The sequence below is a fragment of the Balaenoptera ricei genome, chromosome 16 (genome assembly GCF_028023285.1).
Source record: "Balaenoptera ricei isolate mBalRic1 chromosome 16, mBalRic1.hap2, whole genome shotgun sequence".
NCBI classification, from domain to species: Eukaryota; Metazoa; Chordata; class Mammalia; order Artiodactyla; family Balaenopteridae; genus Balaenoptera; species Balaenoptera ricei.
The window spans coordinates 26223712-26239408 of record NC_082654.1 but is presented as its reverse complement, the minus strand read 5'-3'; the positions used below and the strand labels follow the sequence as shown (position 1 = coordinate 26239408).

Below are 15697 nucleotides of genomic sequence, written 5' to 3'. Positions count from 1 at the left end.
TATTGCAAATTTTTATATCTTCAAGGAGTTCAAAGCCTTGGAAAGATGGAGATCTTTCCAAAATCAGTTTTATCTCATGTTGCTCCACATCACGCACCATTTGCTCTAATAATCAAAATGAACTACTTGTTATTTCCTAAAAGTGCCCTGAGGTTTTGCTTATACTGTTCCCCATACCTGAAATGACCTTCTCAGTTATCTCCATCTTATTTTTCAAGATCCAGCAATTTCAAGTGATTTCTTTAAGAAACTATTCTGGCCATGCCAGAGAACTATATAACAGTGATGCCTCTGGGTCTCAGATTACTTTTTTAGTTAATGAAAGAGATTTCACCAACAACTAAAATTCTATAAAGTTGTGATCCGTGTGAGCAGTATGAATATTCAAAATCATTAATTTCTATATTTTATCATATACATAAAGTATGTGTTTAATTCTCTTATTCTTTACTGGATTATAAACTTTGAGGCCAGGATTTATTGCCTTCCCAAAAACTAGCATAGGGCCTGGTAAAGACCAGACACAGTATTTAACAGAACTAAAAATTAAATTTAAACTAAAACCTTAATAGCAATTAGTGGTTGCCAGAGGCTGTGGGGGAGAGGGAATGGGGAGTTTCCCTCGGGGGATAATAAAAATGTTCTAAAATGAGAGAGTGCTGTTGGTTGCACAACTCTTGTGAATATACTAAAACCACTGAACTGTACTCTTTAAAGGGTGAACTGAATGGTATGTGAACTATACCTCAATAAAGCTGTTCTTTAAAAAAACATAATGGCAAGACCTCATTCTGCCTTTATGTCTCCATTCTTCAGTAAAAGAATGTTAGTGATTAAAAAAAAAAAAAGGTAAAAACTTTCTAATTTATGAAATGGATTCTTAAAAATTCAAAGTTTAAATACCATGGATATACAGACACAACAAGAAATTTTAGACTAGATTATAGAAACAAAAGTCATTTAAGCATAAGTTTTTGTCTTCATAAATTTCCAGCCAATAACTTCTTACTAATTTGTCTGAATATTTTCTCTGAGGATCATCCTCAGGGGGGATACATTTTGTTTATCAGATTATACCATGAAAATAGTACCCTGTACTTTGAAAGTCTGAACAAGCATATTATCATTTCTAAAATAATATGTGAATTAATTATAATATTAATTTTTCTCAAATACTCAATATAAATAAGTTCCAGTGAAAAGAAGAGAATGTGGAGGCATGCACAGAACAAAATTAAGGATGATTAAAATTTAAGATGCCATCAATTGTAAAACTCACCCATATCATATGTCACTAGCAAAGGGCAAGGGGGGTGGGTGGGAGGGATGCCCAAGAAAAGTCAGCCTCATAAAGCTAGGATTATCAAAGGGCAATACCCATAATACAAGGAAAAAGGAGAAATAAATCTGCAACAAAGAAAAAGCATATAAGGACATTTGTACATCTCAGCCTTGACAGTGAGTCCAAGGAAGGGGAAAATCCTCCCCCTGAGAATTTGAACAATTAAGTCAGGTAGGTTTGTGGTCTGAATTTACACTAATAGGGTGGTTAATATTGCCCCTAAGTGACTGAGAGAAATGAAATCCTTTCTAGAAGAACTCAACTTAATTCTAGGTGGTATATTGCTAGATGTAGCCCAAATTCAGAGATGTCTAAATGTGAAAAAAAATGTGTATCTTAAAAGCGATAAAAGACTAAGAGTAGTGATCATGCTATCTTTCCCCCAAAGACTTCAAAGCATACTTTAAGGAGATCTCTCTCTTTAAGAAACAGACATTAAAATTCCCTTCACCTTCAATCTCAAATGAAGAAACTGCAGTAATGAGAGCAGAATGGTGGGGAATAAAAAAGAGGACTAACAAATGAAGAATACATAAATTAAGGGAGAAACCAGAAACAATGTCAGTACTTCTGAAAATAAATTTACTGTTCTAAAATCTCAGTTGAATTAAAAACAGGTTTTTCCAACCTTTTTTTCCTATTTCCCCCTAAACTCTTTACTTTCTCTCCCCAATTCTTTAAAATTAAAACCAGTGTATAGAAGATCATTTATAAAATGCAGCAAAATATTAAGGTTGAATTCTGTAGGATAAAGAAAGATTAGAGAAGAAAATATATTTATCCATGTTATCATTAGGCCAAATTAACAAGTGTACTGACTGTACCTATAATGGAAAAGAGAGGTCAAAATCTAGAATTTAAAATAAAAGCAAATGCCAAAACTGATTCTGGCCTCTCATCTAAAGGACAATAGCTCTAGTAATAAAAGGCTTTCTAACAGCTTTAGAAGACTAGAAGTTCAATCATGACACTGAAAGGAGAATGCATTTTTCCTTGCATTACACATCCTAGAGCACCTGTATCTTCCCAAATATATTTCCCTGAATATACATAAACAATAACTGTTTTATTTACAAAATTTAAAATAAACAAGTTGAGGTATATACTTTATTGAGGTATAATTTACTTAAAGTGAAATTCACCCACTTTAAGTGAGAAGTTTGGTGAGTTTTGGCAATTGTATACACTCATGTAACAACTACCCCAATCAACCCAAAATATTCCCTCATGTCCTTCTGCAATACCCTCCCCAACCCACGGCCCCAGACTACCGCTGATCTATGCCTTCTGCCACTAGAGCTTTCAGATAAATGGAATCAAACACAGTGTAGTCTGTGTCTGGTCATTTTTCTTAGCACAATACTTCTGAGGCTCATTCATGTTGTTAGATGTATCAAAAATTAGTTCTGACTTCCCTGGTGGCACAGTGGTTGGGAGTCCACCTGCCAATCCAGGGGACACGGGTTCGAGCCCTGGTCCGGGGGGATCCCGCATACCACGAAGCAGCTCGGCCCATGCGCGCCACAGCTGCTGAGCCTGCGCTCTGGAGCCCAAGGGTCACAACTGTTAAGCCCATGAGCCATGACTGCTGCGGCCCACGTGCCTGGAGCCCGTGCTCCACAACAAGAGAAGCCACTATGATGAGAGGCCCACGCACTGCAGCGAAGAGTGGCCCCTGTTCTCCACAACTGCAGAGAGCCCATGCGCAGCAGCAAAGACCCAACACAGCCATCCATAAATAAATAAATTAATTAAAAAAAAATTTGTTTAAAAAAAATTAGTTCTTTTATTCCTGAGTAGTATTCCATTGCATGGATATACCACAATTTGTTTACCCATTCAGTTAATGCATATTTTGAGTTGTTCCCAGTTTTTGGCTATTGTAAATAATGATGCTATGAACACTCATGTACAAATCTGTGTGGGTATACGCTTTCATTTCTCTTGGAGTAAATACCTAGAAGTGGACTCATTAGCTCATTAGTAAGTGTATGTTTAACTTTAAAAGACATTGCCAAGGACTTCCCTGGTGGCACAGTGGTTAAGAATCCGTCTGCCAGTGCAGGGAACACGGGTTCGAGCCCTGGTCCGGGAAGATCCCACATGCCGCGGAGCAACTAAGCCCGTGCGCCACAACTACTGAGCCTGCGTTCTAGAGCCCGCGAGCCACAACTACTGAGGCCACGAGCCACAACTACTGAAGCCCGCACGCCTAGAGCTCATGCTCCGCAACAAGAGAAGGCACTGCAATGAGAAAGCCGCGCACCGCAAGGAAGAGTAGCCCCCGCTCGCCGCAACTAGAGAAAGCCCGCGTGCAGCAACAAAGACCCAATGCAGCCAAAAATAAATAAATAAATTAATTAATTAAAAAAAAAAAAAAAAAAAGACATTGCCAAAATGTTTTTTTATTTTGCATTCTCATGCAAAATGCGTGAGAATTCCAGTTGCTCCACTGTCAGTGTTTTTAATTTTAGTCATTCTAGTGGGTCTGCAGTGATATATCACTGTAGTTTTAATTTGTATTTCCCTAATGACTAATAATGTAGAGCATCTTTTCAAGTGCTTATTGGCCATGTCTTTTTGTGTGAAGAACCATTTATAAACTGGGTTGTTTGCCTCATTATCATGTTATAAGAATTCTTCATATATTTTGGATAAAATAAGTCCTCTATCAGATACATATGTATTGAGAATATTTTCCCCCAGTCTATGGCTTGCCCTTTCATTTTCCTAACATTGTCTTTCAAAAAGCAGAGGGTTTTAAAAAAATTTTGATGAAGCTCAATTGATCAATTTTGTCTTCCATGTTTTTATTTTTTTATGTATTTTTTCTGAGAAGTCTTTACCTAATTCACAAACATTTTCACCTACACTTTACTTTTAACTTTATATTTAGGTCTATGATCCTTTTTGTGTTATTTTTTATATATGGTTGAGGCAAAGGTTGAGGTTCATTTTTTTCTATATGAATGGTTAGTTGTTTCAGCACATCTGTTACAAAGACTAACCTTTTGCCATTGAATTACCATAGCCTCATTACTGAAAATCAATTGACTATATATGTGTGGGTCTACAAATTCCCTATTAGGTTTCATGATCTATATATATTTATCCTTACACTAATACCACACTATCTTGATTACCATAGGTTTACATAAGGCTCAAGTATAATTTTTGATGATTTAACTCTACTAACAATCCTTTCCCATTACTATTAGGGAAATATTTTATAGATATCAAAATATCACACATACCAAAATTCTGAATATAAGAATTCTTTTCATCCCAAAGTAGAAGATTTATCCATTTATTTCTAAAGGTAGCAAAGGAAAATAAAAGCTAACTCATTTCATATATATGATCCATGCATTTCAAATGCACTTGTTCATTACCTATTCAGGCAGTACAAGAACTGCCCCATGGGCCCCTGGAAATAAATCTAAAAGAATATCTCAGGCCTTATGGTGTCCTCTGACTTATACAGAGCCCTTTCTAACTAACCAATTCTAGCATATGCTTTACCATAGGGGAGAAAGTAGTACTAATTTTGACTGCATCTAGAAATATAGTTCTTCTTAAATCTATAAACCAGCTTTATAAACAACCCCTTGTACAAGCCTGACAAATATTACCAGCATCCATGATAATATTTATCATAAAAATTGTTTAACAAAAACTGCAAATTTGTAGCCAGTACTGGAAGGAAAGAAAACATACAAACCTGAAGAGGCAGTCCTCTCATAATTTTCACATTTAAAGAAACCTTAAAATTCTAGTGATGTCATGAGAGGTCTAAAAATAATACAGAATTATTTATACCCATGGCTGTTCTCTTTAACCAATAATGAGGTTTTAAAATAGCAGTAAAATGGGCCAATTTTATTCTGCTCATAATCAATACATGATTAGATTAAAATAAATTCTAAACACGAGGCTCTGAAACTATTTCAAAATTTCTATTAGAAAAAAGAAATAGAAAAAAATTAAGAGCTTCAAGAAAATAAAAATTTAAATTGCACTGTATTTTTAAAGATTTATTTTTGAGGGAATCTATGTCCTATGTGATCAAAGGGAATGTCTCTCTAAAATTAACCAGGTCTAGTTATGCTTGAAGGCTAGAAATGAGATAATTAACAGTAGGCAGCTATTAACTGACATGTCACCTATTACAGTGGTCACAAAAAGAATATCAATAATAATTCAGACTCTGAAACATAAGAGAAAATAATATAAAGACAATAAAAAAACCTAACACAGAACTATTTTATATTGCAAAATAAAGAGGAATAGGGGATTCCACTTGAAATTATTGTTTGTCTACACTGCCCAGAAAGAAAACAAAATCACTGGCTGCTTTTCAATCTTTCACACCATTTTCTAAAGATACAAATTATTTTAAAATGCATTTGAATTTTTAAACTTCATTGATTTCTATGTAAAATTCTTTGGTAAGATACTACTGCTTGCTTCCAATCTTCATAAACACTTTCTACTGAAAAACAAAATGAGTTTACCACAGGGTAAACAGGGTGCTTATATCTCACTAAATTTCTATTAAGATCATCCATCCTCAGTGCAGTCTTTCAAAATAGCAACAGTAACTTTGCAGCAGATTACATGTGAAACACTAACAATGTAAACTTTCCGCTGAATTTCTTTCAATCTCTCACCCCCCATCTCCACTCTCAGACTGGTAGCACTGCTTATTAATCTCCCAATTCACTCAGATGACTAGAACATCTCTTCACTGAGAAAAATGAGAAGAAAAGAATAATAAACTCACTTACCCTTCCTTAGACATTCTCAAAGATCTACTTCCTCTGGAAGAGAATACAGGATCAACAAACAAGCTTCACTGATCTCTAGAGAACTGTAGCTCATTTGTTAAAGCACAGAGAACTCAGGCCCTGAGAGGCCCAACAAATTTGGGCATGATGCCGAACCCTAACCAGGCAATATCTCAGAGACCAATATCCTCAGCTTTAAATACTTGAAAACCAAAGAATAATAGGAAAAAATTGGAGAGCAGGAAAAATAACTAATGGTCTGTGTGTAAGACTGGCCAGTTTAGGAAGGAGACAATCCAAATGGTAAGTTCCCGTAAGAGACAGGAATCGTTACTGGCAAACACACAGAAAAAGCAAATTTACCCCCTAATGAGGCCCGCCAACAGTACGCAAACAATGTGAGTTTCACAGAAGGGAGCAGCCCTACTCAGTCCAAATCATTTAGTTTACTCTGGGAGAAAAAAACAAACAAACAAACAAAAAACCAACATAATACATAATACTATGTTTTAATTATCAGTTTAGTTATTTCCTCCCCTTAGAAAATGAACAATGTGAACTACAAGAGAAGGAAGTATTTATGTGCCGATCATATTACAGGAGGAACCTAAAGTATTTCCACACTGTGGTCTTTTTTCTGATCATTAACTGCTTTTAAGGAAAACATCTGTGTTCACATATATTTTACCCAAACGTCTGAAAATTTCAGCCCATGTGAAAAGAAATTTACAGATCTTTGGCATGTGGGGGATATACCCAGAACATTCTAAAAGTTAATTTCAAATCTTAGAGCAAGCTGAAGTTCGAAAGAAAAACATCTGCAACATTCCTGCCTCCTGACCAATATAATGCATAGGGATTATGCAACAGGGGAAGAAATAAACAAGTGTGCTAAAGTCTAAGAACACTGATATGGCAAATAAATCCATCTATTGATGATTCAAATTAAAAATAAAATATATATACCTTAAAGAAATACTAGTTGAATTTAAATTTTAACTTTAAAAAACTTTATCTTTAAATAGTATCTAAATATCTTACCATAAAGGTTTCTATTAGTTACTAAAATGTTTAAATAGTCACCAAGTAACTAAAAGCACTACTAAATACTATAAATTCAAACTAAAATTATTTTCAGTGTATTTAGAAAAACAGTATGGTGTAATGGAAACAGAACGAGCACGGGAGCAACTAGGTTTGAATTCAGCTTTCTGGCTGAATAAGTTAATTAACCTAAGCCTGAGATTTTTCATCTATAGAAGACAGATAACATCTGGTAGGGTTGTTGTCTGTCATTGGTAAGCACTCAAAGAACTACTGTAACTTGGGGGGTTGGGGTACAGGGAAAGCAACTCGACTGTCAAGCATTATCTCACCAAAATATCTCTTGAGAAATACATTTTAAAAATCCAATTCTCAAATTATACATGAATAAGGACTTTCACTATCCTCAAACCAAATTCCATAAATACAAGAATACAAACTGAATATGGAAAAATGATCTAATCCCTGAGAGTGCCAACTTCCCATGGCTTCCCTGTATTTCCAGCTTGTGGCATCACAGCTCAGTGTGGTGGAAATAAATATAATTACTATTTTAAGACTTTACTACTTGTAAAGAGAAAGGAAAACAAAAATTTCACTTGAACGGAAGGTATGCACACTTATATGAGCTTCCTGTGCAAAAGAGACTGCACTGTCTAGCTATTTCAAACTCATATATTTAAGAAATATTTACTAAATATCTACATGCCAGTGCCTGGTACCAGTAATACAGAAACAAACATGACAGTCCTTGATTTTAAGGGGTTCCAAGTCTAATGGAGGAGACCCACTCAAAATCTGTGAAAAAGTCGTGTGTAATTGTAGTATTAGAGATATGCACAACAGAGAGGTGCATCTATATTCTCCCGACTCAGTCTTACTGAAAGACAGGATGCCCAAGTTGTTGTTGTTAAACTGACACTGTGCTAAGCACTTTATATATTTATTATCTCATTTAATCTTCAAATAACTCTATGAGGTAGAAATTATTCCAATTTCACAGATGACAAAACAAAGTTTACAGCAGTTAAATACTGTGATTCTAAAGAAATTAAACGAAATAATCCAAAATGTTAACCCAAGGCCCAGGTTCCTAACCACCACACTAAAAAGATTAGCAGGTGTTAATCAGACTAAGAGGAAAAGAGAGGCGGAGAACATTCCAACAGAAGGGAAACTATGAATGAAAAGCAGAGTGACACAGACATTATGATGTGTGGAAAAAACCTAGATTTAATTCAGAGTTGATGGAATACAGAGTTTGAGGAAGGGAGCTGCTCAAGATGAAAGTGCAAAGGAAAGGATCAGTCCTCACAGGGCCTTAAATGCTATATTAATGGGCTTAGAATTTATCCCATAGCATGCTGGATGTGATGCCACTAAAGGTCTTAAGCAGGGTGATAAACATGATTAACAAAGCAGATCTGAAGAGGACAAGGCTAAAGGCAGGGAGACCTAATGGGGGTTACTTTTGTAAACCACAACAGTGATGACCAGAGCCTGTACTAGCACCATCAGGAATGAAAAGAACAGGCCAGAATCTAGAAAGATTAGGAGGCTGTATTAAAGTGCACACGTGTGCATGTGTGTTTAAATGTATTGAAAGGGGACTAGAAGAATGATCTCCAAACTACTGACAGTGTTCATCTATGACAAAGAGGGCTGGGGGGTGAAAGGGTAGATGAAGGGGAATGTTCATATTTTACTCTATATATTTCTGTATTCCTGAATATTGCACAATAAGAATTTATTTGTGTATTACCTAAATAATTTCAAACACTTTAAAAAAATAATTAAGAGATTAAAATTTGGGATTGATGATTGTATTACTCTCCATTTCTTGGATCTATGGTAGTTACATTCCGAGATGGTTTGACTTCCTAATGGGAATAGTAACAATTACAATTGTCTTTAAAAAAGCTTTGAAAAGGAAGTGGTTGGATACAGAGCCAGGAAACTTCAGGTGTTTTTGATTCTTAAACCAAGTTCATTAAGATTTAAATGTTTAATATATAACTGGAAATATAAAAAGTAACAGAGCATATTTGAAAAAAGATTCCAAAATGAAATTCTGAAGAAACTAAAAATTCATAAAAACTAAAATTAAAAATGTGATGAATACAAAAAATCTACAAACAATAAATGCTGGAGAGGGTGTGGAGAAAAGGGAACCCTCTTGCACTGTTGGTGGGAATGTAAATTGATACAGCCACTATGGAGAACAGTATGGAGGTTCCTTAAAAAACTAAAAATAGAACTACCATATGACCCAGCAATCCCACTACTGGGCATATACCCTGAGAAAACCATAATTCAAAAAGAGTCAGGTACCACAATGTTCATTGCAGCACTATTTACAATAGCCAGGACACGGAAGCAACCTAAGTGTCCATGGACAGATGAATGGATAAAGAAGATGTGGCACATATATACAATGGAATATTACTCCACCATAAAAAGAAACGAAATTGAGTTATTTTTAGTGAGGTGGATGGACCTAGAGTCTGTCATACAAAGTGAAGTAAGTCAGAAAGAGAAAAACAAATACCGTATGCTAACACATATATATGGAATCTAAAAACAAAAAAGTGGTTCTGAAGAACCTAGGGGCAGGACAGGAATAAAGACGCAGACATAGAGAATGGACTTGAGGATACAGGGAGGGGGAAGGGTAAGCTGGGAAGAAGTGAGAAAGTGGCAATGACATATATACAGTACCAAATGTAAAACAGATAGCTAGGGGCCTCCCTCGTGGCGCAGTGGTTAAGAATCTGCTTGCCAATGCAGGGGACACGGGTTCGAGCCCTGGTCCAGGAAGATCCCACATGCTGCGGAGCAACTAAGCCCATGCACCACAACTACTGAGCCTCTGCACCTAGAGCCTGTGCTCCCAACAAGAGAAGCCACCACAATGAGAAGCCTGCGCACTGCAACGAAGAGTAACCCCCGCTTGCGGCAACTAGAGAAAGCCCGTGCACAGCAATGAAGACCCAACGCAGCCAAAAATAAAAATAAATTAAATTAAATAAATTTAAAAAATAAAAATAAAAAAAATAAAAAATAAAACAGATAGCTAGTGGGAAGCAGCTGCATAGCACAGAGAGATCAGCTCGGTGCGTTGTGACCACCTAGAGGGGTGGGATAGGGAGGGTGGGAGGGAGACGCAAGAGGGAGGGGATATGGGGATACATGTATACGTATAGCTGATTCACTTTGTTATACAGCAGAAACTAACACAACAATGTAAAGCAATTATACTCCAATAAAGATGTTAAAAAAAAACAGTGATTGGGCTTCCCTGGTGGCGCAGTGGTTGAGAATCTGCCTGCTAATGCAGGGGACACGGGTTCGAGCCCTGGTCTGGGAAGATCCCACATGCCACGGAGTAGCTGGGCCCGTGAGCCACAACTACTGAGCCTGCGCGTCTGGAGCCTGTGCCCCGCAACGGGAGGGGCCGCGATAGTGAAAGGCCCGCGCACCGCGATGAAGAGCGGTCCCCGCACCGCGATGAAGAGTGGCCCCCGCTTGCCGCAACTGGAGAAAGCCCTCGCACGAACCGAAGACCCAACACAGCCAAAAAAAATAATAAATAAATAAATAAATAAAGTAGTTATAAAATTAAAAAAAAAAAAAAAAAAAAAAAAAAAACAGTGATGAACAGATTCAGGTCAGACCCAACCAAAAAGAGAATTAGTGAACTGGAAGGTAGCTCAGGAAAAACCTTCCAGAATGTAACATGGAGAGAAAAAAGGATGGAAAATATGAAAGAAAGGATATGAGAAGAGAGGAACACAGTGCCAAAGTCTAACATATGCTTATTAGAGTTCAGAAGGAGAGGAGAAAGAGAATGGAGCAAGGACAACACATGAAAAGATAATGACTGAGAATTTATAAACCAATTAAACACAAGCATAGAATCAAAAACTCCAATGACTCCCAAGCATGATAAATAAAAAGAAATCCAAAGTTTATTACCTACCAATTTTGGGAGGAATATTAGTGAGAGTGACATTTCTGATAGGCCTTTTGCATACTTTTGACTTTTGAGAGCATATTACTATTATATATAATAATATAGTTGACCCTTGAAAAAGGAGGGTGTTGGGGCACCAAACCCCACAGAGTCGAAAATCCACATATAACTCTGCAGTCAGCCCTCTATTTCCTTGGTTCTGCAAACTAGGAATAGAAAGGGACCTCAAACTAGGGATAGAAAAGAACTTCCTCACATGGAAACAACCTAAATGCCCATCAACAGATGAATGGATAAAGAAGATGTAGTACGTATATACAATGGAATATTACTCAGCCATAAAAAGGTACGAAATTGGGTCATTTGTAGAGATGTGGATGGACCTAGAGACTGTCATACAGAGTGAAGTAGGTCAGAAAGAGAAAAATATCATATATTAATGCATATATGTGGAACCTGAAAAAATTGGTATAGACCATCTTATTTACAAAGCAGAAACAGAGAACAAACATATGGATACCAAGGGGGGAGAGGGGGTGGGATGAACTGGGAGATTGGGATTGACATATACACACTATTGATACTATGTATAAAATAGATAACTAATGAGAACCTACTGTATAGCACAGGGAACTCTACTCAGCACTCTGTGGTGACCTAAATGGGAAGGAAATCCAAAAAAGGGGGGATATGCGTATATGTATAGCTGACTCACTTTGCTGTACAGTAGAAACTAACACAACATTGTAAAGCAACTATACTCCAATAAAAATTTTAAAAAGTAAAGAAAAGAACTTCCTCAACCTGATAAAGGGCAGCTATGAAAACCCTGCAGCTACCATCAAACTTAATCATTAAAGACTGCAACCTTGGGACTTCCCTGGTGGCACAGTGGTTAAGAATCCGCCTGCCAATGCAGGGGACACAGATTCAATCCCTGGTTCGGGAAGATCCCACATGCCGCGGAGCAAATAAGCCCGTGCGCCTCAACTACTGAGCCTGTGCTCTACAGCCCGTGAGCCACAACTACTGAGCCCACACACCACAACTACTGAGCCCATGTGCCACAACTACTGAGCCTCTGCTCTAGAGCCCGTGAGCCACAACTACTGAGCCCGCGTGTTGCAACTACTGAAGCCCGCGCGCCTAGAGCCTGTGCTCCACAACAAGAGAAGGCACCACAATGAGAAGCCCGCGCACTGCAACGAAGAGTAGCCCCCACTCGCCGCAACTAGACAAAGACCGCGCGCAGCAACAAAGACACAACGCAGTCAAAAAAAAAAAGACTGCAATCTTTCTTCCTAAGATGAGGCAAAAGAAAAGGATGTCCACTCTCATTAGTTTTATTTAGCACGGTACTGGACATTCTAGCCAAGGCAATCAGGCAAGAAAAGGGGCCTCCAAACTGGAAAAGAAGAAGTAAAACTATCCTTATTTGCAGATGACATGATCTTATATATAGAAATCCCTAAAGAATACATACACATACACACACACACACACACACACACAATTAGAGCTAATAAACAAATCTGGCAAAGTTGCAGGATATAAGATCAATATGCAAAAACCAGTTGTATTTCCATAAACTAGCAATGTACAATCCAAAAATAAAATTAAGAAAACAATTCCATTTACTATAGCACCAGAAATCATAGACAAATTAGAAATGAACTTAACAAAAGTAGTGTTAAGACTTATATACTGATAACTACAAAAACTGTTGAAAGTGATTAAAGAAGGTCTAAACAAATGTAAAGACATCCCATGTACATCAATCGGAACACTTGATATTGTTGAGATGATGATACTCCTCAAACTGATATACAGAGTCAATGCACTCCCTATCGAAATCCCAGTTGGCTTTTTCACAGAAATTGACAAGCTGATCCTAAAATTCTTATGTATATAGAAGGTCCCCAGAATAGTCAAAACAATTTTGAAAAGGAAGGAAAAACTAACTGGAGGACTCACATCACAATTTCAAAACTTAATACAAAACTGTAGCAATTAAGACTGTGTAGTACTGACATGAGGATAGATAAACAGACCAATGGAATACAATGGGGAGGCCAGAAAGAAACACATATATCTATGGCTAACTGATTTTTGACAAGAGTATCAAGATAATTTAATGTGGAAACAATACTCTTTTTCAGCAGAGTTAAGATAACTGGATATTCACGTGCAAAAGAATGAATTTAAACCCCTATCTTGCACCATATACAAAAATTAACTCAGAACGTATCCAAAACCTAAATATAAAACATGAAACTATAAAACTCTCAAAGGAAAATATCGGTGTAAATTTTTGTGACCGTAGGTTAAGCAATGATTTCTTAAACATGATAACAAAAGCACAAGCAACAAAAACCATAGATAAATTGGACTTCATCAGTATTAAAAAACATTTGTCCTTCAAATGACATTACCAAGAAGGTGAAAAGACAACCCACAGAATGGGAGAAAATGTCTGAAAATCATATACCAGACAAAGGTTTAGTATCTAGAAAACATGAAGAACTTATACAACTCAATAATAAAAAAAAAACTCAATTAAGAAATGGGCAAAGGATCTGAAGAGATATTTCTCGAAAGAAGATATACAAATGGCCAATAAGAGCATAAAAAGATGCTCAACATCATTAATCATAAGGGAAATGCACATCAAAATCGCAATGAGATACCACCACACACTAGGATGGGCTATAGTAATTTTTAAAAACCCACTAACAATAGCAAGTGTTATTTTGAAGGGCGTAGAGAAATTGGAAGCCACAAACATTGTTGAAGGGAATGAAAAAGATGCATTTGTACTGGAAAACAGTTTGATAATGCTTCAGTAAGTTAAACTTAAAGTTACCATATGACCCAGCAAATTCTACTGCTAGATATATAATCCCCAACACTGAAAACATGTCCACACAAAATGTATACACAAATGTTTGAAGTAGCATTACTCATACCAGCCAAAATGTGGAAACAATCCAAATATTAAGCAACAGATGAACAGATAAAACAAAATGTGGTATATTCAGACAATGTAATATCATTCAGCCATTAAAGGAATTAAGTATTGGCTCATGCTACAATATGGATGAACCCTGAAAACATTAATTGAAAGAGATAGAAAGAAAAAAAGCCACATATTTTATGATTCAATTTATATGAAATGTCCAGAATAGGTAATTCCATAGAGACAGAAAGTAGATTAGTGGCTGTCAGGGATTGAGGAGAGAAGGGAATGGGGAGTAACTAATAATGAGTGTGGGGTTTCTTTTTGGAGTGATGAAAATGTTCTGGAATTAGATAGTGGTGATGGTTACATAACTCTCGATATACTAAAACCCACTGAATTGTATATTCAATAGTGTTCCTTTTTCTGAGTTATATTTCATTGTGTGGATTTACTGCATTTTATTTATGCATTCACCCATTAAAGGATATTTGGGTTGTCCCTTGTTTGAGGCAATTATAGACTGATATACTATAAACATTATTCATGTACAGTTTTTTGTGTGAGCATAAAGTTTTCCTTTATCTAGGGCAAGTATCTAGGAGTAAGATCTCTGGGTCATTGGCTAAGGGTCTCTAACTTTATAAGAAATTACCAAACTGTTTAGCAGAGTAGCTGCAGCAATGTATCAGAGCTCCAACTGCTCCACATCCTTGACAGCACTTGGTATCGGCAGTATTTTTTATTTCAGCCACTGTAATAGGCATATACAATGTGGTTTTAATTTGTATTCCCTAATGGCTAGTGATGTTACAAATATGCGTGTATGCCATCCATATATCCTCTGTAGTGACATGTCAGTCTTTTGCCCATTTCTTCATTGGGTTGTTTTCATATTATTGAATTTTAAAAGTTGTTTTTTTTTTTTATTCTGAATACAAGTTCTTTATCAGATATGTGATTTACAAGTATTTTCTCAGTCTGTAGCTAAAAACTGAAAAAAGCCCAAAGGTCCATTAACAGAAAATGAATAAACAAACTGTGGTATAATGATACAATGGAATGCCAGATAGTAATAAAAAGAACAAACTACTGATATACACAAAAACATGGACGAATCTCTCAGACATTACACTGAATAAAAGAAGCCATATCCAAAAGAATCCTTGAGGGAGATCCCTGGTGACTGAGTGGTTAGGATTAGGCACTGTCACTGCCATGGCCCAGGTTCAATCCCTGGTCAGGGAACTGAGATCCCTCAGGCTGCGTGACACAGCAAAGCAAAGCAACACACACACACACACACACACACACACACACACACACACAAGAATCCTTGAAGGTGAAATACACTATCTAAATATGATTAACATTTCCTCAGCCTGAGTTTCTTACTGCAGGATTTCATTAAATCAAAGACCTGCTATCATTTATTCTTTCTCTTCCTTGATGCCGCCACCACCACTACTTCCTGTTTTATTTTACTCTTAGGTATATTGTTTTGGGAAGAAGCATAGAGGGAACGGTGGCAGAGAAACAAATTGAGCATGTTTTAGGATCCAGCATCTTCTTTTGAACAATAAAGTTTAGAGAAT

At 36.6% G+C, this 15697-nt stretch overlaps 1 protein-coding gene across 3 annotated transcripts in view; it reads right to left on the bottom strand.

The window, feature by feature from the left end:
• Positions 1 to 15697, bottom strand: part of NT5C2 (5'-nucleotidase, cytosolic II) — a 106251-nt gene that overhangs the window by 49794 nt on the left and 40760 nt on the right. Inside the window, exon 1 of one of the 3 annotated variants that reach the window (XM_059899832.1) lies at positions 6130 to 6207. The exons of the other annotated variants lie outside the window; for them this stretch is intronic. Within the exon in view, the coding sequence (XP_059755815.1) occupies positions 6130 to 6143 (14 nt within the window). The 5' untranslated portion in view covers positions 6144 to 6207. Of the gene's footprint in view, positions 1 to 6129; positions 6208 to 15697 lie in introns of those variants that run through there. 3 annotated transcript variants of the gene reach the window in all.